Source organism: Alexandromys fortis, unplaced genomic scaffold (assembly GCF_014885135.2).
Source record: "Alexandromys fortis isolate MF-2015 unplaced genomic scaffold, M_Fortis_MF-2015_v1.1 scaffold_37, whole genome shotgun sequence".
In the NCBI taxonomy this organism is placed as follows: domain Eukaryota; kingdom Metazoa; phylum Chordata; class Mammalia; order Rodentia; family Cricetidae; genus Alexandromys; species Alexandromys fortis.
In genome coordinates, this window is record NW_026067914.1 from 4,960,761 (window position 1) to 4,985,470 (window position 24,710).

The 24,710-nt window shown below is 39.5% G+C and overlaps 1 protein-coding gene across 7 annotated transcripts in view; it reads right to left on the reverse strand.

Annotated features, from left to right (window-relative positions):
• The window catches only part of Spef2 (sperm flagellar 2), a 146,316-nt gene that overhangs the window by 4,589 nt on the left and 117,017 nt on the right, over positions 1-24,710 (reverse strand). For 4 of the 7 annotated variants that reach the window (XM_050139015.1, XM_050139014.1, XM_050139013.1 and 1 more), the window contains 6 exons: positions 23,440-23,669; positions 18,964-20,126; positions 18,627-18,844; positions 18,308-18,516; positions 18,085-18,208; positions 16,472-17,989 (listed from right to left, as the gene is read on the reverse strand). In XM_050139015.1, the coding sequence (XP_049994972.1) occupies positions 17,635-17,989; positions 18,085-18,208; positions 18,308-18,516; positions 18,627-18,844; positions 18,964-20,126; positions 23,440-23,669 (2,299 nt within the window). In that variant the 3' untranslated portion in view covers positions 16,472-17,634. Of the gene's footprint in view, positions 1-612; positions 736-887; positions 1,131-8,269; positions 8,450-11,310; positions 11,404-14,915; positions 15,099-15,735; positions 15,843-16,471; positions 17,990-18,084; positions 18,209-18,307; positions 18,517-18,626; positions 18,845-18,963; positions 20,127-23,439; positions 23,670-24,710 lie in introns of those variants that run through there. The other 3 variants (XM_050139019.1, XM_050139018.1, XM_050139016.1) reach the window with 2 other exon arrangements.

Here is a 24,710-nt window from a genome sequence, read left to right on the forward strand (position 1 = left end):
GAGAATATTAGCATATTGACAATATATGCCATGATTTGAAAATAGTGACTATACCCCCACTTGGCTGAAGACTACAGTCTTGCTTAGTCCTTTTGGGCAGCAGGAGTCCTGGTCTCTACACCAGTAATTCAAAGTCTGTGGGTTGTAACCCCTAAAAAGGCCACCGGAAAACGCAGATATTTACATTACAATTAATAAGAGAAGCAAAATTATAGCTATGAAGTAGCAATGAAAATGATTTTATGGTTGGGGGATCACCACGACACGAAGAGCTGTGTTAAAGGATGCAGCATAAGAAAGGTTGAGAAACACGCTCTACACTTTTATATTGTAGACAAGTATCACTGTTTGGCCAAAAACCATTCATATTCCTAGTAGTTCATATACTTGGTTTTAACTATAACCTACCAACAGCCCTCTGCTATATAGCCAAGGTATCACCATGTACTAAGTATGTAGATGCATAGTACTGAGAATGGCCTCAATTGTGCACTAGAGATTGACTGCTCTGGGCAAGGCCAGCTTGTTCTTCTTTAATAGTTCATGATAGGGATGCACAGCATGCTCTTAGCTGGGACCACGCAAATTAGGACAATTTTGATTTGTACTCACAGGAATTTTATAGTCTAAGTAATTTGCAATCAGGTCCTGAATGTAAGGATGTTTCAAGAGAAGGTTAACTTCAACTGGCTCCAGGTTCTTGGCCCCCAGGTCCTGAAAAGTCTTTATGAAGTTCTTTAAAAAAAAAAAAGAACAAAAGTGAAATTAGTTTACTTTGCAATCTTTAAGTTATTTTAAAGTAGATTCATATAATAAAATAATTCAGCATAAGCGCTCCACAATACAGTGCGTTCCTGAAGGAATTCTATGCAAACAGTCTGACCAACCTCTGCATAGATGTTCTCTATCTTCAGGTAGCTGGCAAATCTATTAGCGTCCAGGACTTCGCTTCCTCCTCCAAACACTTTGAGCAGTGTTTCCATGGAAATCTTTTCAGGATTTGCATTTTCGGGGATTTCTTCTTCCTTCTGGTCCCTCTCATCTTTCTCCTCTTTCAGTTCCCGCTCCTCTCTTGTGATGTCCTCAGCCTCGGGAAATTCCTCATTGGGACTCACAGTGGAGATGGAGGTCTGTCAAATCAAATGACATTAAGCCAGACTGAAGTGCTTCCAACAATAGAAATATTTTACCAACCCATTCATTACACGAGAACTGTATACAGGAAGGCCAGTGCTTATCACAAACCCACTAAACAAACTGTAGAAGAAAATGTACTTGTTACAGTCAAAACCAGTGTCAAAATCCTAGAGCACTTTAGCTGACAGTATCCAGAGGTCCAGTGTGTGATGTGCCTCTTTCATCCTAACCAAACCTCATGACCAGGTACTCTACATGACCAGGTACATAACATTTCTCATAAAGGTACAAAGAAATGAATTAGTTTAACTGATTCCCAAATGTCTATAGATGATAGAATTACTGTTTGAAATTGATTTCAATTGACTTTATGACAAGTTAATTTCCAAAGTCAGGTTGGGATTATTATTGATGCTTTCCAAAATTTAGTCAAGAGACCTGACTTCAGATGCTCTCATTTCATGTATAGCTAAGACAATGTTGCCTCTGTAACAACATCTTAAATACTGAAAGCCACAAAAATAATTGTATCTCTTGATTTCATAGGTACAGATTAGGAATGATACTGAATATTTGTGGATAAAGAAGTTTTGAATATAGAAGTTAATTCAGTAAAAATAGGTGATTTATAATCCCCAAAGTGGGGGAAAAGTGACACAAATTAGAGTTTTGTGATAGGACCCAGTTCTGTTGTAAAAAAAAAACTATGGTTTGGAAGGATACCTACCCTAACAAGAATGCATTCACAGAATACGTTATAAAGTTCCCAGAAAACATAGAATCATTTTGTTATGTGACTACTTATCAATAAAATAAAGGGCACATTATATTACAGTATCAACAATGGGGTAAATTCCGTGATTTCCTTATTCTTCAGAATTTCTGCAGTAAATTTGTAAATATGGGGTCACACGAGTATTTTTGCTCATGAAAAAAAAATAATTAGTATTTACTTACTCAGCATAGAGAAACATATAGTTTTGAATTTTGGTTGACCAGATATCTGAGAACACATGGATTCTGATTTTCCTTTACCATTAGAAATGGGGAACTTATAATTTAAGAGAGTGCCGACGTCTTTAAATACTCAATTCAGGTGATTCATTATTTGTTAGTTACGAGCTTTCTAAATAAATGTGACATGCCACACATAACAGCATGAGGGCAATTATGTGTCCCTATAGAGATTTTGGAGGGACTGCTACCAGAGAAAAAAATGAGGTGGCAATTGTTTTAGCTTGGAGAGATTACCTTGCTTTTTCTGGGGGGTTTATGTATTTTGTAAATATAGAATTTAATTAAGTTTTGAAAAAGAGGTTATCACAGTTGAATATTTGGTGATAAATACATATTTCCGCACTTGTTAAAATATATCTTTCTTTACCTCTTTTCTACTTACAACGATTAAAAACATGAAATTGAATCTGGAAACAGGTGTTAGTGTCTTTGCTTTGGGTCCTTGGTGATTACTTTCACAGTTACTCACCAATAGGTTTCTCGGTCAGCAAAACATTTGCTAGAGTGAGATGAATATAGATTGGACATAAAACTCCTCGTTGAATAGGTACCTAATGAATAGGCATTTATGTGAAATTTAGCACAGGCACCGTGGCAACAGGGTAAAGATACTACCTGTGGGTTAACAAATCACTAGTTTGTTCGATGTGCAGGCAGTTTAAAGGTTAGGAAAATCTGGCCTCCTTGTCACCATTTGCATAGTTAGGACATACTGCCTTTTTAAAGATCCAATACACGCATCATGGAATAAATAATCTTTAATCCAAAATGTAATAATTTAAATGCCCAACATTTTAGGAAAAAAGAGTCCTTCTCTTACTAATGTCAGAGGCTTCTTTTGTTTTTAATTCCTGTTGTTTTTGTCCTTTAGACTTGGAATAGACATTATGGCCCAATGGTAAGAGAGGAAAGGATGGAAGGAACAGCCTGTGTTCTTAGAGGCGTGAGTATAAAAGGCATATTCAAGAAAAGAGATTCATGCCAACAGACACCCAAGAGATAAACCAGTATTAGTAGTGAGAATAAAAGCCAGTGCTTTTGAATTTTTATGTGTGGCATCAGGACAGAGAGATCCATGAGGTTTAAACATAGGATGGGGGCATCCTTGAGCACTGTGTTCTACTGCTCTGACTCTTGGATACTGACCTCAAAGCCTTTCGATAAGCATGCCCCTGAAATGATGCCCATGCAACTTTCTGACCATGAATTTCTCTTACTCACTCGGCTCAGGACTAATCTGACACAGAAAAGAAGTGTTGGTTCTGAGAATTAAAGCCCAAGTGAAAGAGAGAATAGGAGTGTACGTGCTTCCAACTCCAGGGTCTCAAAGATGCTGCCAAGGGCAGTTAACAAGACCCAACGATGTGGGAACTGCTAACTAACAATTTGCTAAGTCTAACATCACAAAAGGTTCCAGAATTCTTAGCCATTTTCCCCAAAATTCACTCACTTAAGGATTAAGTTCACCAAAACTAGTACATTCTTAAACTTTTTAAAATATTACCTAAGAAAACTTCGCTTTCCACAGAGGGTCTGGGCCTCATTGGATAAAACCAGAATGGCAGTAAAGATACAGAAAGAAGAATAAAATGTGTGTGTGGGGGGGCGGGGGGATTTCCAGTTGTCATAATAGTATAGGCAGAAGGTAAAAGCAGAGATTTGACAGAATGTCTTGAGGGTGCATAGATGCTGATTGGAGTTGATTTCTGAGTGACGTCTTTGCAGACTCTTGGGAGGTGGTTGCCCAGGAAGCTAGAACACATTTGGAAAGGTCTCAGGAATGGACGGGATGAATGAATAACATGATTGGGATAAAACACTATTCAGGAATGAGTGGGAGTGAGTGGCGTGGGCAACTCTTATGTTTCTGAAGTGCTTAGAGTTCATTCCATGTCTGGAACAATCAATCCCTAAAGGCTGAGGAGAGAAATGTCGCAACCTCCACAGTCATCTTTGGTTTCTGCTGCGTAATAGTTTAGTTCCTAAACAATATCCTTTTGCGTCAAGAGAGCTCTTGAGAACAGCTCTCAGATGAAGCTACTTTCCTGGGCAGGAACACCAACATGAGGCAGTGAGTAAGTCAGGGACAACAGGAATTCAGGCCATTTATTGTAGGTGGCTTTGTGCCACCCACCATAGCAGGTACATGTTGCTATAGTAATGGCTTTGGCATAGCCTCTTACTCTTTGGTCTTTCTTACTCCGAGCAGAATTATTTGTCCCTCTCCTTGTCTCTTTGCTCTTATAGCTGAGACTCCATTTAAAAACTTAAGAACTGCCTGTCTTCTTTTCTAACTATGTTCACAAATACTGACCATTTTCTATGTGCAGCCACTTTGGAGAAACCAAAACTGACTTGATTAGACACCAAATGGGGATAATCTGGCCACAGGCGTCAATGGATGGGAAAAGCCCTGCATGAATTACGACATTTCCTTTCTTCCCTCATTTCTACTCTTTCTTTTAGTCTGTGCTCAAAAGAGCAGCCAGAGGGACCCTGAGATGATCTAAGATGGGTGACTGTGCTCTTCCAACGACATCATCTCTCAACAGGCGAAGCTGAGCCAGGCTCTCCCCTCAGCCCTTGCTATCCAGTTCTGCTAACCCATGAAAGTGGGGCGGACAAAGGCTGAAATAAATTACCTTATGAGAAGAACCTTGCGGCAGAGAGAAAGGCGGGAAACTCTCCCGCTAAAGTGAGCTGGTACCGTCTGGAGACACTGGCACAGGTTCAAAGGGGCCTCAGAGTATCTAAGGGTAACATGTGACTCCTCATAAACTCCATGTGTGGTAGTTTGTATAACAATGCCCTTCACAGGTTCATGTAGTTGAATGCTTGATCATCAGGGAGAGGCACTACTTGAGACGAATTAGAAGGTGTGGTCTTGTTGGAGGAAGTGTACCACTAAGCATGGCCTTTCAAGTTTCAAAAGCCCTAACCAGGCCCAATGTCATTTCTTTTCCTGCTGCCTGAAATTCCAGATGTAGAACTCAGTTACATCTGCAGCACTATACCTGACTGCTTGCCACCATCCTTCCCGCCATACTGTTAAAGGATCAAACCTCTGAAACTGTAAGCAAGCTCCCAATTAAATGTTATCTTTCATAAAAACTGCCTTGGTCATGGTGCCTTTTCATAGCAATAGAACGGTGATCATAGCATCATGCAATAGGAGCATGTGCAGAAAACCCGTGATACAGAAATGGTTCACAAAGCCATGCAAAATAAAAGACCAACCTCTTGTATAATAAACTGTTGAGTTTCAAGCTTTCTCTCCTCTATAATCACTATCCTCTCTCTAAAAGTACACTATTTCTTAATAATTAATATTTTTTTCTGCTATGACTGGGTGTCCATGCTCAGTTCTTTGTTACGAAAACCCAGATATCTTGGTCAATGTCCACTTCACCCGAATATCACCCAATATCATCTCTGGTATGGCTGCCTTTTTTAAACCTGTAAGGTCCAGCTTCATTTCAATGCATTTGTATTTACTATTGTCTTCTCCTAAGAGCCCCTGTCTCAGGGCCTTGTCAGACTCTCTTCTTCCACACCTGTAAGTGTCTCGGTTGGTTTTTTGTCAACTTGACACAACTGTAGATATATCTAGAAAGAAGAAACCTCGATTGAGGAAATGCCCCTGTAAGATCGTCTGTCCACAAAATCTACAGGGAATTTTCAAATTTTTATTGTTGATTGATGTGGGAGGGCTCCAGCCCGTGTGAATGATGATGCTATTTCTGGGAAGGAGTCCCAGAGTGTATAAAAAAGCAAACTGAGGAAGCTAGGAGGAACAAGCCAGTAAGCAGCGTTCCTCCATCACTGTTGCTTTGGGTCCTGCCCTGAGTTCCTGTCCTGACTTTCCTCAGTGATGGACTATGAACTGAGAGTTGTGAGCTGAAATGAACCATGTCTTCTCTTTGGTGTTTTTTTTTATTTTATATTATTTTTTCTTGTTTGGTTGATTTTGTTTTTATTATAGTAAGAATATTTCACAAAGAAGAATGTATTTATCCAAACTCTTGTGCCCCCCCCCCCATACACTGCCATGTTTTTGCTAGTCTTTATGTTTAAAGCTACCATCTGACAGGTCTGTATTTTGCTTATTAATTACCTATCACCATCCTACCAAAATGCTTTTATTCATTGCTATAACCTGGGTACAGGGGCCCCCAGGAAACACAACTGCTCACTAAACATTTGCAGAAACAATGATACTTCTGCATCCTATTTGGGCTCATCCTGCTGAGAAGTTCAGGGTATAATTGTGCCGCACTAAGAAAGTCCTTAGTGCCATCAGGGAAGGACTGCATATAAACCTTGACAATAGGTTCCCGAGATCTTGCAGAATGAAGACGCTTCCAACCCTCTGAAGTATAATGAAAGGATATCCGGAAGAGGAAAAGTCAAGACCAAAGGCAAAGAAACAGGGAGAAGGCACAATTGCCTCTTGAGACTGAGGTGCCACAGAGCCTGCACAGGTGCGGGCTCTATGGGGTCCCAGGATGAGAATGGAAGTGTACGCAAGTCCCCATCCCTAACCCAGAAGCTATCTCCAATAGATGACTGCTGACAAATGAGAAATGAGTTTTCCCCAAGGGGGTCTCCCTGTGTATAGAAAAACACACTTCCGGCCAGGTGCATCCATGCCCACCAGTAGATGACCAACACAAAACGAACCTAATGGTATCTTCGGAGGCCTTTTTAGTCCCATATAATAGTTTGTCTGGGATTTTATATTTTCTTCAACCTTACAGGTCCTTTGCATATATATTTTGGTTTGGGTTTATGTTTTTATGTGATTTCTGTATATCTCTGCATCTATATATGTAGACAAATGCTCACCACCCTCCTACATCCCACCATAGACAAGTGCCCACCCCCTATGAACATGCCCAAATAGACTAGTACCCACTGCCCACCAACACGCCCCCATACAGTCCTCTGGGTCTAAGTGAAAGATGGCTTCACAGAAATTATCACCTTACCATGTGAGCAAGATGGATAGCAGAGGGGATAGGTTGGACAGTGAATGGCAGCCACCATCTGTGATCAGGGACATTCTCTATCCCTGGGACAGTCATTTCACTGAGACCTCAGAGAAGGCTGCAGTTCAGGATTAGTTACAAATCCAGTATTAGTTTAAAGGAAGCACAAATCTACACAGGGATATAGAGAAACCACTGTGAAAGTAACAAACGCAATTCTCAGAACAGGTGACCATACCTAAGTTACTTAGGTGGAAAAACTCTGAAGTTTTCGACACTAGCAAAGACCAATACTCCTTGCTTGTACATTTGCTATCATGTAACTGTTAAATCATTAGCTCCATATGCATTTGGAGATCCCCCTGTTATCTTATTGGGTACCTGTCTGTTCTCACCCTGGCCTGGTTCTTACTGTCAAACTGTGGTTTCAGATCTAATAGAGCCTTTCTCTTCCCACAGGTGAAAGTTGTTAAGGGTCTTCTAGTTTGTCTCTTTTTTTGACAAATATATTAAAAAAAAATAAGCATGGTTGTAATTCTGAGGGGTCTGTACAACAGCCTTCTGCTACTATGCTCACAAAGCGTGCAGAAATCCTATCAGAATTCTGCCCCTGTGAGAACAGATGGGCAACCGAAAGTCAGAAAAAGGTCAAGTGGGCACCAAGGAAGCATGTTACCTTGTACCCAATGGGAGTCAATATGAAAATCCCAGGGAATACACATCGCTCAGAAATTATAGGGGAATGCACGATGAAGTCTGAAGTCAGAAGTCAGAGTTTGCTTCAGATACATACTCTAAAACCCTTGGGTCAAGTTTTGTTTATTATTATCGACACTGCTAGCAAAACACAGTCTAGTCTGCTCCTTTTAGAGCAAACGTCAACCCCACCAAGGGACTTCCAACAGATGCTAATTTCACTACAAACGTATATGGAGGAATTTGAGTTTCCCAATTTTAATACAATTGAGGAAGGTTTACTGGATGACCTGGTACAGGGAAAACCTAGGAGAGCTAGGGAAATACGATGAAGAAATGAAGCGAATTCCTATTATCATGAGTTTTGATTCTTCCGGTGTCCTCACTTCCACCCAGAATCCAGAGCAGGTATATTGGTGCCATGTAGTTACCTTGTCTGCGATTAGCATAGGAGTTTCAACCCGCCGGAAGATGTGAGTTCCCACAGCCACACTGAGGGCCCGGTAGACCCCTTCCATAGTGTCCGGATGGCACGCAAAATACAGCAACATCTGCGTGTAGTCAAGCTGGGGTGGATCTTTCTCACAGTCAGCAAACAGCCTAAAGAAGAACTGTCACACACACAGTTTTTAACTGGAGAGAAAACAGACTGAGTTTGGTAGTGAAGAGGCAGATGGGGTAATGATGAACGGAGAATCCAGGTAAGTCAGAGCTAGATTTACTGAAGTGTGGGACAGCAAGAGGGTATTATATCAGGCCACTCACTAACTCCGTAACGATTTCTACAGATGCAAAATAACACTCATTAGTTGCTTCAGCCACTCAACAAATGCTTATTGAGTACCTTAATGAACTAGGCATGGGCTTTGTAAGTCTTTAAAAATGGTAAGATACCAGCTCATGAGGAGCTACTTTTGCTATGGAACAGTGTCTGCTGGACATGACACAGTGCACTCCTGATCTCACTGCATCTGTGGTTACTTGCACAAGAGCTATGCAAGCGTGGGCTCATCAACATGTCACTCTAGAAGGGAGAGGTAAGGCCTCGTGAGTCCTCTGAAGGGCTTATTGACAGTTAACCTGTTGAGGGTGACAGGGGAAGTATGTCTGTTCCTTCCGTGGTATAATTATGCAAATTGTCCATGGTCCAGTAAATACCCTTCCACCCATGCTCGTGTAGACAGCCCTATTTAAATTCAGTGGGTTGTATATTCAAAAAAGACTTCAAAATAGGAGGTAAGAAGCTGACTCATTGGAAAGAAAAGGGATTTCAATAGGGAGAAGAGAGGAAAAGGAGACAAGGTAGTGAGGGCTGCAAAGGCTAATATTCATCACAGTTATATATGTATATATATATGAATGAAACTATCAAAAAGTAAAATATTACATAAACACAAACAAACAATAGGCCCATAGTATGGATTAAGTAATATTGTGGGGACCTCACAGTTTAGGTCCAGTTGCATTTTATGAACATTGAGATGTTAAGGGTGGTGCTGAGAATACCCATGGATGCGAGCGTGTGTGTGTGTGTGTGTGTGTGTGTGTGTGTGTGTGTGAAACAGCACCCAGATCATCTTTTCTGTCTTGTGGACACCACACAGCATGTGTACATATCTTCACTCACCTATGCTGTCCGCCATCTTCGCCCATGTGGCTATCTCTTTCTGATTCCACAGTCTCTTCTCCTCCATGAATTTTCTACCAGGATGTTAGAGCTACACCTTTCTTTGTTTCTAAAGTCATAGATACATGTTCTATGTTTCTAAGTGCTGATTAAAAGGCTACAAACACTGTCTAGGATTGACATGTCTAAAAACTTGTAGGTTTCATGAAAACTATTTTTCATGTCACATGATGGCCAAGCAGCAGCATGACTATCCCAAGTACCAAGGAGCCTGCTCAGATCACTGAGAGACGTGTTCATACAGTCATGTGGAAACCTCCTTCCCAGGGCTTTGTACGAGAGACAAGTGTGTGGCACATGCCTTGAATCTTAGCACTCAGGATGAAGAGGCAGGCAGATATCTGTGAGTTCAAAATCACCCTTGTGTTCACAGCAAGTTCCGGGCCAGCTAGTCTACACATAATGATCACTTTGTCCCCATAAAGGAAACGATTCATAGGATTATTTATCTCAGTCCTCTTGTCTCACATTAAAAGCAGCGACAAACAACTATTAACCCTGATGGTCAAGCACACGTCTTGGACCTTGTCAGTAACTACATGGCTCCTCCTTCAGCTTCTCTCCTGCTATCATGTAGCAGAAATGCTTAGGGCAAAAGAAAAAGACTCGAATTACAGGTAATTAAGGAATGCTGAGAGTGGGAAAAATAGTCTACCCCAGGAAAGAGTACACTAATTGCTTATCCAAAACCAAATGGTCAGCCCTGAAAACATAGATTATGAAAACTGAGTTTATATTTAGAAATATATATGTGTGTGTGTGTGTATAACAACAATTAATGAAAAAAGAGGCTATGAATTTGAAAGAGACGAAGGAGAGTTGTATGGGAGTGTTTGGAAAGAGGAAAGGGAAGGGAAAATGATATAATTATGATATCAAAAGTAAAAAAAGTATTTTAAAAATTGCGTCCAATTGAAGGGAATTGCTTACTTAAATGTTAGAAAGGAGTTATATCCAATTTTGTACTGCAATTTTGAGCTTATGACTAACTAGAAACTGAACCATCAATATATTATAATGAATTTGGTGTGATGTCTAAGTCTACAATTCAGATTTTCTACTATATTACTGAATGTGGCTACCCTTGAATTTAGTTTTAGGTAAATACTCATCATTTATATAGAAGTCAGAGTGGCCTTCAGATTTTGAGGTTTTGCATCTATGTGGCCTCAGAAATTGCAGTAAATTTTAGTGCTATTATTGATGTCATACTGAGGACAGCAAGTTACTTATGGACATAGGCAACGTTGTTTGTACATCTCGCCATGTTTAACATAATCAAAGAAAGTGGATAAAGGAAATACTTGCAAAATGATAGAATCTTTTCCCTCAATTTTAGAATTGGAAGAATGCTTATGAGTTTTAAAATTGGGAGAATGGCTTATTATGATAGTTGGGAAACAAAACAAAAAAAAAACAACTGAAATCCAAGCAAGTCCATGGAAAGTTTTCGATAATCACATAACTAATAGAAAATTTTGGCCCCATAGAGTTTCTCTACAGGGAATGGTTCTCTGAATCAGTATCAAAGCTTTGGCTTTGGGGAAACAACAAAAGGATCTAAGAAGCAAGGGCAGAATTGGGAAAATTCCTCAACTCAAGTGGAAGAACAGGAAGAAAATGACGACTGTCACTTACTCACCTACTGCATAAAAAATGACCTGATTAACATCGATGTGATGGTTCCCACCTGGAAGCCCTGTGCTTGGAAGGCTGAATTTGAGTTACAGAATGATAATCATCTCAAAACCCAATAATAACAACAAAAAGAATCTTACTGATTACCTCTATAAGATGTTCCTGTCTGTTGAAGGGCAATGGTTCAAGGGGATTTTCTGGAATTTTTACATCTTCATCTCCTGTAAACCACAAACCAGCCTACAAACAAACAAAAATATTTACATATAATGAAAATCCTTAACATATTGGTGCAAAGATGTAATCATTTCTCTTAAAGCCAAAATGTGAAACAATATTGTTCTACTCTCTACCCAGTGATCTCCAAAATATAGATTAGAGAAGACACAGAGAGTCTGGAGAAAAACAATAGATGCATTTGCATTTCTTTGAATCTCATCCTTTTGCCATTTTTATTTTCATATGTGATAAAGTATTTGTTAGTGATATCATACCAACATGTATTACACAAATAAAAGTCAACATAGTAGGGGTTCTAGCTATGTTTTAGTGTTTGGAGTGTGACAATCACTTGGAAGTTATGACCTCATCTTAAGTTCTTGCTGACTACACTTTGGAGGGGTCTGTGTGTTGATAACAGTAGCCTTCATTTCCCATATTTTGGTCATACCTTCAAATTGTCTTCCTATTCCCATTTGGGAATGCCTCCACCATTTTTCCTTTTGTTCCAATTTCACTCCTACTATTATATAGCCGTATGACCTCTGCCATGTGTCAGCCACTCATCTTTTTTTTTCCAGTTTCCCTCATACTTGTTTCAGCCTTTTTTTTTATGTGACCCCATTGAATTGCTCAGACCTTCAATGTTGCTACACTAGTCTCTGCTCAGATTCGGTGTCTGATCTTAGTCTTTAGATCAGATTGTCCTTTGTGTCTAAGGTGACTTCTAGCCTCCTTTTCATTCTGAAAATCAATATTTCCTTCTAGACCAGGCTTAGATCACACCACCGCAGAGAGGATCCTCTAATCCGTCTCCTTTAAGCATCACCTTGACCTGACTATACCTCAACTTTGAGTTGACATTCATGTCGGCCACTTAACACCATACAACAAGTATTGAGTTGCTAGACTGTATATTGAGAAACTAGAATTTTATATCTAATAAACTCTTCACACACACACACACACACATGCACACTTGTACCAAGAGTTACTACGTTGTCTATACTCAAAGCTTTCTTTTCTTTATTCCAAGAATTGATTGCACTTTCTGGAATAGTTAATGGCAACCAGGGGTTTCCTGTAGATGTGAAGCATGGGTTTCTTTCTATGCTGAAAAGGAGATAGTTCTACAACTAATAGAAATAAAAAATACTATACCTGACAGGAAAATATACTTGATTATATGATTAGTAAGTTACTCTGTGGAGAAAATACCAATGAACTTAAAGACACAGCAACAAAATCTATACAAAAATAACTCAAAAGTCTTAACCATAAAATTTTAGTGGTGTGAAATTTTAAGTTTTAAGCTACTGAATCTGAATGTGGTTAAACTGAGAAGCAACATTCAGTTAAGTGTACTGCTTTACTGGATTAATAGATGCTATTTCTCTTTAAAATATGAAAATGCTCTTGGCACTGTTACACTAACACTTGACTAAAGAATTTATTGGCGTTTCCTTAGAGAAGTTGTACTGTGTTTAATTTGGTCCTAGACCATCTGAATGACTGAGCTCGTGGCAATTGTATGTTCTCACTGGTAAAAAGATGAGTTGATGCTTCAAAAGTATATAATTCTACATTTTGTACATTTCTACACTATACAATTCTATAGTCTGATTAAACCTCGACATAGGACAGTTTGTGATAGTGACAACAGGACCCGAAGCAAAAGACAAATAAGACTTTATGTTCATTACCCAGCCACAGAACATTGTCTGAACAACTTCCATTTTAGAAACTTCAGAAATTGGCACAAGTCTTAATGGCTGTTGTGGTGAACTTGCAAGTAGTCAAAGGAGAGAGGCAGACAAACAGAAATTACAGCAGACAGTTTTTTCTTCCTAGAAAAGCTGATTTCAGTACCACAGTTATGTTACTTTACTGCTCTAATGTGACATATTCAATAGATGACATAAAAATTTCCTCTAGAAATGGTTTTGACTTTTCCCCCATGAAAGAGCATTTTTTTTTTGTGAGCCAGCTAATGTTTGAAGTCTGAAAAAGGCATGCAGTAAAGTCAAGTGCACAGTCAGAGTCCTGGGCTATCTGGGAGTAGGAAGGAAAGGGATTCATGCCAACAGACGGTTCTAGTTTGAATCAGTGTTTTGGAAAATGTTGCCAACAACATTTGTTCCCTTATTTGTAAAAGGAAGATGTTCAATTTGATAACCTGCGTCAATCAACAACTAATGTCTCCACAAATGTCTGTTTTTTAAAACTCTTAAGCTCTCTGGGCACAGTATAGGTTTTGCTTCACGGCTTTCATTTTTCAAAGAAAGTCATCATAACAAATTGCAAGCAGGTGCGACATTCCTAATTTGGTGTTTGAGAAGTACATACATCAGAGCTCAATTAGCCAAACTAGCATCTTGATCAGCCATTAGGGATCAAGTGTTTCATCATTTGCTTCAGTGTCTGAGTGCAGGAACCTCTAGGCTACCCAATGAAAAGGATGCCACCTATTAATCTAAACAAGACAAGACTGGAAGCTCTGGAAGCTTTCAGTGAAAAACCACACGGGAGAAAATTCCCTACAGATCATTAACCTGCTTCAAAGTTAAGGCCTTACAAATGACTCCTTTCTTTGTTGTCTCTAGTGATATGGACTAGTGAACAAGTCACACTCACAGTAGAGATGAAGCAAGTAGTTCAGGCAGCTGTGTCATGTATAGAATTCCATCACCAATCACAACATTCAAATTTTCAAAAACTGCAGTAGATGTTCATATATCTGACTTGATGGCTAGAAGGACCTCTCTCTCTCTCTCTCTCTCTCTCTCTCTCTCTCTCCATTTATCATCCTAATGACCAATTATTTTCTTCAATAATTTGTAATTTGGTTTCTGTATTAAAAATTCCAACAATCATGCTCTATAACAAGCCACCATTACATTCCACCCACTAATTTGAGTGAGCAGGTATTGTGTTCTGGGTCACCTATCACTTTTTTTTTTTAGGTGATTTCACACATCCAAGTTTTCAACCTCCACATCTATGGCAGTGACTTAGAACTGCCTCTTGACCTGAAGAAGGACACTTCTGCTTGTATATCTATAGATATTTTAAATGGAACAGAGGAACCTCTGTCAAAAGAAGTTCCATCATCCACTAATCCCCTCATTCCAAAGGAAAAGTACAAAACTCCCTTCAGCTGCCACATTCTTCACCACTGCTCTTGCTACTCCTTGGAGTTTAGGGGACTGGACAGTCGGACACTTCAAAGGCCTGCATGTGGTTTTGATATACACCCATGGGCAGCTAACTACTGGCTGAGAACTCAGAAGAAGGATAATGAAGGCTTTGTGACTTTATTAAGGACCCTTAGTTCCCCAGGACATGTTGGCTTTATTTTTCTTTTTCTGTTGCTTTCCCTGAGGATAGAAGCCAAATTCCTGCCTAAGACTTTGACTCTGTTTGTGCTGGCTACATATGAGCTTCTAAGGAACACAGCAGCGGCCTGAAATGTGGCATGTCATCAGTGAGCTGGGCCCTCGTTAGGACAAAGGGCTCTGGTTTTACTGGTCTACCTGCTTATATTGTTCGAAAGTGATGGTGCCTGTCTGTGCTTCGTCCAGGGCCTTAAACCTTTGCAGAGTCTCCAGGAGCTCCTCCTCCAGGGGGATGGGCCATGGCATCGCTGTGACCATCAAGAACTTCCTCCAGTCCACGAACTCTGAGTTTACTGTTAATAAAGAAGTTATCTCCTGCAACTGAAAGAACACAGGAATATCTCACTGGAGTGTTTGTGGGAATAACTTGAAGCTCCTCCCACTAAGGCTTTCAGAGCTTGGTTCCAAGGGAAGAGGGATTTTGCATTGGCAGGTAGAGCCATTTCTGGCTTGGCTTTACTTTCGTTTTCTGTTCTAACAACTGATCCACATCATTCAATAACTAGAAAGGATTTTATTTATTTTGCTCTCTTGACATTTATGGTTTTTGTTTACTGTTACTCTTCCGACTCACTCTCGGCATTTCTGTTAACCTGCGTCTTCACCAGTGGAAGGTTAAAGACGGAATATCACAAACAAACATGGCAGTGTACTGTAACTATTGTATTTCCTAGGGCATCTATGAGCCTATGGTGGGAAACAAGGACTCTCAAAATCATCTACTGCTTCTTGCAAGCTAAGCTGATAGGAATTTGGTTGATTCTCTCAGTTCCTGAAATGTGTCAGTGTTTGGTCATCAATAATCTGTCTCACTTTCAAGTTCCTTCACTCATTTAAATTTCATAGACTTCTTGCTAGTGCCACCAACTGTGTTAGTATTAGTTCTTTTAGAACTACTCACAGATCAAGTGAAGCCAGCACTAAAGGCTTTTAGTGCCTAAGCAAAGCAGATGCTTACATCAGGCTGGGTGAGGTGCATCCAGCTGCTCGGGAAGTTATTCGTTCCGAGGTTCAGGGTCACCAAATCAAGCAGAATGTCAGTGAACGCCTTATTTCCTATGACGCCTACAACACAAGGAAACATTTACTTGTTGAATTTATTAATTATCTAGCACTGAAACTTGTACTTTAGAAAGAGGCTACTTTAAAAACATTTTAAAAATCCTGATGCACTTGTTATCTCTCCAAAGAGTCTCCTCTGTGTTCCAGGAAAACAAACAAGTAAACATTTCTGGTTGAGAAAATATTAAAATTGCATATCTTCCTTGATGTTTTGGTCCAAGTGGCTTGAATTTTTAAGAGCCATGATAACTTTTGCTATCTCCAGTAGAACACAGAGGTAAAACAGTTCGTTTTTCAAATGCATGCAAACGAGATGCCACAACAAAGGTAGCACCCCTTTCCCAGTTTGTCCTCCAGGTAGCAATTGCTTGCTTTCTAACTGCAGGGAGGTTTGGATGGCTATTGAATGAGTTCAATGAGATTACAGGTTCTAATTAACTCTAAAATACTACTAAATATCCAACTGCCTTGCTCCTGCCCACTAATCTACTTTAGTATATCTACAAGACACAGCTTCTTAGATCTTAGTCCAAGTTGCATGCACATGCATTAAAAATAGAGAAACAAAACAAATAAATGCAAACAACAACAACAAAAATTTTGGCTAACACACAAGAGCCAAGGTACCTTCTAGAATTATGGGAGACCAGTTATATACATCCAAGTATTAGTCAGGTACACTGTATAGAACTATTCCGTTTTCAGGAGTAACAAAGGTGAATTAGACATAACATTCTAAGGTTTCCTTTTATGTCTGAGTTTTCATCATATCACCGAGTCCACATGAACCACACTGCTTCTTCCAACCCCTAGGAACATGCAGTTATCCCTTTGAAATGTCGATGTTTCAAACCACATGGATTTTTGTAAGACTTGTAAGGCAATACGATGATTAGCAGGAGTTCACCCTTATTCTTTTGGTATAATTAAACATCCACAGGTAATTCAGAGATGAACTTTATATTATTTTGACTTCACAGAAGCATCTAATATTAGTCATGAGAACATTTTTCCAGGGTAAAATGTTTCCCTGTAAATAAAAGTTTATATGATGCCACACTGAGTTTCAGATATTATAAATAAATCAAACATGTTCTTTAAGATGGAACCACAAATAAAATCTACTAAAACTGCCAAGAGAAGCAAAGCACTTAAAATTCTAGCCATTGTATAATATGTTCTCATGGCGACATTAGGAAACAAAATGTTGCAAAATTTGCTATTTTCGGTTCACCTAGGATTTGTTCATACGGGCATCTTAGTGTGAAGTGTGAAAGCCTTCTTAACATTTGACCTTGTTACTCAGCTGCCCAAGGCATTTAGGCATATGATCCTTTCAGACACTATCGATAACAGTTTCAGTGACAATATTTGTTCAGAGATAAATTTAAAAAGAATTCCATCAGTTTGGCATGGTGAATTACTCAAGGCAACTAGACTTCAGAAGTATCCAGGAACCAGAGTCAGTTGTCTGGCAAGTCTGAGCAAGCGAAGAGCATCAGTCTACTCAGCCTTCGAGAAACTTCTCAGAAAGATGACGTTGAAATGCTGCTTAGGAGTACCAGCCTTCACCCCAGGAATTGAAATCAAACCATGCAAACACAGAACAGAAGCAAAACAAAAGTGATTTTGAATTTTTTTTCTTTTGCTTTGTATTTCTTTGTACATTTGGAAAATGCCAAGTGTCTTTTGCCTCTGAGGCAAAGACTGGCTGCTACTTTACTTTAAATATTTTGAAGGTTATTTCTTTAGTTTTGTTGCGATCAGTAACAAAGCCGACATCACGTAAGCAGCATCACTCGTCTCTTTCATCTTGGCTTTCTGAGATCGAGGAGCTGTCCAGATCAGGTCCCACGTGAGCAGCTGAGGACTGCGTTCTTGTAGTCCACAAACGGATAGCTTTCCTAGGGTCAAAGCTGCTGATGTCTGGAGAGTTCAGCTGAATGACGAGGATGTCTGTCAAGCTCTCAGCCTTGGTTTTCTCATCCATGTGCAAGTGGAAGCGTTTTATCTGACTACATCCACGTTCTGGTTCTGCTGAACTTGCAGGGAGGGCCAGAACTAAGTCAACGAGCGTCAGGATATTTGGATATTTATGTGAGTAAATGGAGTTTACAAAATCCCAGGTCAGCTTCCGAACGTTCTGAAATCTAGGAGGCAAGAGAAAGGACAGGAAAGATTGAGAGACCTAGCCTTTACCCAGCTACTGATACATGTCACTTTCTTCAGTTTGCTTCCTATTCACCTGGCATATATTTCTAATTTTAACATGCTCCACTCGGTATCTACTTCGTCAGTTTTCACATTGGCAGCTTCTAGAACTGGTTCATAATGTGAGATCAGAATGGATATCTCTTTTTCTCCAAATTCTGCAATCGATACAGATAAACAAAAATATCACATACCCAAAATAACATCATGCAGTCGACAGAACAGTGAGTTCAGAGTCACTGGTGCCTATGAGTTACCTTGATTTATCTTTGCGGGCCACAGTTTAAAGCTTGCAATCATGGTTGCTCTCACCACATCTAGGCTGGCATCTCTGAAACAGTCTTGCAGCCTCTTGATAAGATGTGTTAAAACCACCTTTCTCACGGTAGAGATGTTTTCTTTCCCCTGGAGGCAGTTACCATGAAAGTGTGTGGCTGAATCCACCCTGCGTTCTTTTGGCCCTGGTCTGGAAGAAGATCACCCAAGTAGAGAATTAAATGGATGCCCACCAGGAAAAGAAGTCCCCTTGTCAAACTGTCTTCCTTGACAGACCCTCAGATGGTCTCAACCTGTCACCTTGATTGATAGATCTGGAGCATTTTCAGTGTTGACTCCAAGGTAGTAAATATATCTGCAATTGAAGAATTCCTGTTCTGACTGGCACGGGACAGAACGCTAAGGACACTAATGATGTCCATCAAGAAATGAGCAAATTTGATGATATCAGCTTGGAGAAGAAGATCTAGAAGTTCACTGGCTTTCTGTTGGTCGGTATCATTTTTGCCTTCATCAGCCTGTAACACAAGTTTGGAATGATAAGGTAGATATTTCTCCACCTCAAAAACCTTATTCCAAAGAATTCTGTAAGAATACTTTTTGATGTTCCAGAAAAACATATTTCAAAATTACTTACTGAATGCAGTTGCTGAACAATTGCTGGGTATCCTTTTAGAAAGTTCTGGAGGGCAGCCTGTAGTTCTTGAAGCCACTGTCTGCCTCTGATTTGAGAAGGCATCACAGGTCTAAGGTGGAGGTCTCTGAAGGCAGTTATGAGAGAATTCCTCAGAAGCGGAGAGTGGCGGTAGAAGTGGTAAATATTGGTAAGGAGGCCCGTGAGGTCGTGGTACAGAGGGACACTCTGGAACACTGTTTTATAAGCCATTTCTAGGTGATGTGCAAAGCAATACACACTTTGCACACATGGCTGTATTTCTCTCAAAAGCAGGGCCACTCGGTTTTCTTCCTCCATTCCAGGGGAATCACTGCTTCCAAAACCAACTAACTTTTTTGCCCAGTCATGGCTTGACAGCCTAAGTTGAAGATTCATCTCTAGAGTTTTCTCAATAACAGTTTTTATTGTCAAGGGGTCCTTCTGTTCTACTGACTGTACCCCGACAATCTGACATTGCACTTTTCCTGCATGTGCAAACTGAACATAGACCATTGTGACTTCCTCGGCTAAACTGTCTATAGTTCCATCACTGATGACCGAGAAAAATTTACTTTTTTCTAGTTTTTCTCTTAGATTTTTTCTTTCGACTTCAGCAATGTAATGTGTGAATGTTCTTGCTGATTTATTAGTTCTGAAGACTGGGCCTATATCGACACCCTTCATATCATCCAGCTTACACATCCAAAGAAAGTCTTTGAGGGGCCGTCCAGTCTTCGCTAGGGCATGACATGATCTAAATAGGTTCTCTACTCTCCCAAGAGTAACTTTGCTCATGGTCCTTACCACTATCTCAGTGGCAGCTCTGTTCACTGGAGAACCACTTGTCGCTTCCATCAGAGATGCCTTGGCATGGGCTTCACTAAGGTGGTGGGCACTGAGAAATTCAGCCCTGAAGTTGTCTGTGCCGTAGAAAAAACTCACTTGACTTCCCCCCGACTTCACCCCGTGCTTACGACACAGAGCACAGAACATAATGTTTAATAGCTCATCGTATACAAGCCAAGGGTACTTTTTGAGCCAGATTTTCAAAAACTGATGGTTTCTTTCTGGTAGGTAGTAGTCAAGTTTCCGTGCCTTTTTCTGCTTTCTGGTGACTTTAGTCACGGCATCTGAAGAGTCTTTGCCTTTAAAAAAAAACCTCCACATGGTTATTGAAGAACTCCTCCCACCCACATTTGCCTCTTAAATACATATACTCTTCTCATTCAATATATATACATATGTACATAATATAAATGTATATGTATATATATTTTTATGTATACATGCAGTTGGTGTAGATCATGTGCATATGAGTACAGGGCTAATCATTTTGTCTTGAGCAGTCTACTTCTTAGGGGGCTTGACCTGAAGAAAACATATTCCCCTTTTCAGTAGCCACAGACTGTCTGTAGCTCCTCAGCTAGGGGTGGAGCCTTTTGAGCCCTTCCCCCATCTATGCCGCAGTGTTGGCTGCTGTGGTCTTGTGCAGGCCATGTTTAGGCAATCAACAGCAAAAACAATGGCCATGAACATTACTGCAGCTGGAGAGACACCAACACTATGACTAAGTGTTTAGCATAGATCTAGAAATAAACATACAGCATGCATATTCTTTTCAGCTGGGTGTTGTTTGTTTATAATTTGATCAAACTTAGACCATAACTAACTTTGAATCATCGAAAATCCCACATCTCATATCCAGCTCTGTACCCTCTGTCTAAATGACAGCAGTTATCCGTGTGTGCAATATCTCCAGCTGAGTGTGTTCAGAGCACTCCTCTGATAAAGACTCACCAGCTGTTCTCCAGCAGTTTTCACCCAGCTGGGGGAGGAAATAAGATATCAGCCACTCCCTCGACAGCTCATTCAACATCCATCTTCCTATACTCTTTGCTATACATTTTCTAAAGTTTGTTCTTTTAAATTTAAATACCTTCTAGATCCTTGTCACCAAATCACTCAACGCTTCCTTAGATTTGCTAATCTTTTTCTCCACATATTTTGTTCTTGGACGAGCCGTAATCATTACACACCAATTCTTTGTTTTGCACTCATGGGCACTTTCCTAGATTTCATATTCTGTCTCATAATTAACCTACTGCTTTATATTATATTTTTCTTTGTCTTTTCAAGTCAGATTCTAAACTCTACCATAGCAGATAGTTTTTTTCTAATTATGTTTTTAAAATTTTTAGCTATTACTTACTTTCCTCTTTCCCCATCCATTCTCTTGTGGTGGGTTGGATAAGAAGGACCCTATAAGCTCTTACATTTGAGTGCTCAGTCATCAGTGAGCAGCCCTACTTGAGAAGGATTGGGAGATGAGGCCCTGTTTAGAGGAAGTTTGTCATTGGGAGTGGGCTTTGAGGTTTCAAAGGCCCAAGCCAAGCCCAGTATCACTCTCTTTCTGCAACCTGAGAATCCAGATGAAGAACTCTCAACTATTTCTTTAGAACCATGTCTGCCTGACTGCCACCAGGCTCCCTGCCATGTTGAAAATGAACTAAATCTATAAAATTTTAAGCAAACCCCAATTAAATGCTTTCTTTTATAAGTGTTCCCATGGACATAGTGTCTCTTCACAATAGAACAGTGACCAAAACATCAATCTTGCTGTTTCATTATTGTCTGAAAATGGTCTTTCCCTATTTATTATACTCATAAAAAAGATAAATTTTATCTGTGGACATACTTTTATTCCAATGTTTCTAGAGTTTATATATTGAGATATGAGAGGTTGTAAAATACCATTTGCTACTTAGTTTTAAATTCTTAGCCGGGAATGTCATCTTTGACTTTGAGGATATATTGAAGAATGTGTTAGGATATTCACCATAATTACTTGGATCCCTTTAGAAGTAAATTATTAATGACTTATAATCTTCAAAAGTTCACTTTTAACTACTCAAATGCCTCTAAATGGTTCTGTTAGTCCACTAATCAGATCGTTTCCTCTCAGTCACCATTATTTTGTATGTAAATATATAGCATGGACAAAATGAATAGCCACTCCAACTTCAAAAGGAAATCATGTGATAAAAAGGCATTGTGGAGGTTGGGGCAATGGCACTTAACTGAAGGGCCTATAGTTTGCTCCCAGTATCCACAAGGTGGCTCACCACTACCTGTGACAATAGTTCCAGGGCTTCTGATGCTTGCCTCTGATCTCCACCAGCACCAGGCATGTCCATGATGTATTTACACATATTTCATGAAGGCACCACACACACACACACACACACACACACACACACACACACACTAAATTACAAATTTAAAATACATTATAAAATTCATTCAAGGGAAAGAGGATAGACTCTGTCTTGCTAGAAGGTAACAGGATTTTGGAGTTGGCTTCTGACAAAGTTGGATTTTTGGCATTTGCTAGTGTCCACATTAATCTTGTCCAAATATTGCCATCATGTCTGTCCTTAGACACATTGGGTGTTTATATACATTGGATGCATAAAGATTTCTCAAGCTATTTGATGACCTGACACAAGCAAACATATGTACACCTTGATACCCATTGGTCTTGGCAAGGAAACCATAGACTATAGAGTGAGTTATCATTGTTGCTTTCAATGATATTTTCTTTGGATTTCTGGAAATACTGGGACCAATTTTCAAAAAGTGAAACTGAGTTTATGTTAAAACCCATGGAGTGTCTCTACAGAAAAGCTTTCCTAATAATTAGGACATTTGGAGAATTATAATAAACCTATTTTTGAAAGACAACTTTGTTCACACATAAGAGGAACAAACAAAATTTATATGGCCATAAACATACTGCTTAACAGCTCTGTGATGCAGTGTTTGGTTCTGGTGATTCTAGATGATTCCTACACACATATCAGTCTGAATTTACATAGGATACTAACTGGTGAGACTCAGTGCAGAAGGCATAAACCTGTCATGATCAAATAGGAAGGTATTCAAGAATTTATGTGAAGAAAATAATGTAAGCATTCAGGTGACCAAATAAATTAGGCACGTATCTTTCAGTAACTCATTTGTTCTGATCCAGATCTTCGAGGCACTGAAGGAAAAGGCAGTTCTAAAGAGGGACATACTTCACTTCCTAGTATCCCCTCCCTGGATAGATAGAAACACAAACTCAGCATCCCCAATACATCTCTACTTAGAAGTATGAACCAAGATTACCTTCCATATGTCAAGTGGAGTCAAAGGAGGAGGAAGACAGGAGAAAAGAGTTATCAAGGATGCCCACTGCCACACCCCCACACTGCTGGAGTGTCAGTCACTGTAACTCTCTTCCTTGTTTTAATTCAGATGGATGCCCTTTAGAGCAAATAGCTGACAAACTGGAACAGAGCAGGGTCTCCTTGCGGTACCACACACTCCAACAGAGCTCACTCATCTTCTTGCCAAGCGATAGCCACCACAGGCAATTCTAATCATCTCGGGTTTCATCTGTGGTGATTCTTTTCTTACCTTTCGGTGCCATATCTAAGAACTGATCTCGGAGACTGTCAAGCTGTTCGATTGTCAGGGTGCCATCTTCTTCCTTTTCTACTGGTGGAGGACGGGTCGGTGGGACAGCATCTGGGAAGACTTTTATGTCTCCATTGATGTAGAAGTCTTCTTGGCTTAAATAAATCTCATTTTGAATTTTTGTAGATGTTTCAATGTAGTAGCGAGCTACTTCAGTCAATTTCTCTATACTAAAAATAGCAAAATGAACAGGGTGATCTCCATTGAAAATTTTATTAGATTAGTAGTTAATTTAATAAGATACACACACATACAAAAGCTAACATATTGCATGGTAAGTTATATGATTCTATAGATATTTAAAGATTAATTTATCTTAGGCAGGGTACAGATTAATAAAAATAAAAACAAAACATACTCTTATTAAGTAGCTAATACAGTTTAGTTTTATGCAAAGCTGAACAAGAAGAGAGTCTATTAAATTTGGTTTTATTAGTATTGAAATATACTTTTCTATGTAACAAAGATTTTATCAAAGGGTAGATTATTTTTCAAAATAAATTAATATGGCAGATCACAGTGTTCAATAACATTTATTTACTTCTAGAAAAGCAAAAAAAAAATAGCTTTTTTTTTTTTTAGCTTTTTGCCAAAGGATTTAATGTTACCCAGGACACACTTGGTAGAATAACCTCCAGTGCATAACGTTCAAAGCTGGATGATATGCCCATGAGCAGCAACAGCTGAGGGCTACCAACTGTTCCGGGTCCTAGCTTCTCACCTATAATGTCCTTGCCATAGTCCTTTGGTAAGTCATGGGTCTGACGTGTTTTATTTGTAAAATAAAGTCATTAATATTTACTCCCTTTTTAATGATGATTTATAGGAAATCACACAGGCCATGGGTATAAACAGTCAGTGGACAGTTAATGGCCTAATGGAAGGCAATTTAAAGGTGTCTTAAATATTAGACATAATCTACCACCACTGTAATGAACAAAAAGATTTTTGCTTGCTCTTATGATGAAAGATTGAACATTGCAAGATGATGCACACATATTCTGTCTTTATATAATGAGCCACAAAATATTCATATGCTGAAACTTTAAAAAGAATGATCAGTTCCTGGCCTTGGAACCAGACTATCAAATGACTGTGCACCACCTAGTGGAAGGTTGCTATGAGTAATTTCAATACAGAAGAAAGAAATTGCCAGGATAATAGAGATTCAGGGTTCAAAGCGATTTGACAGTAACTCTCTCTCTCATATA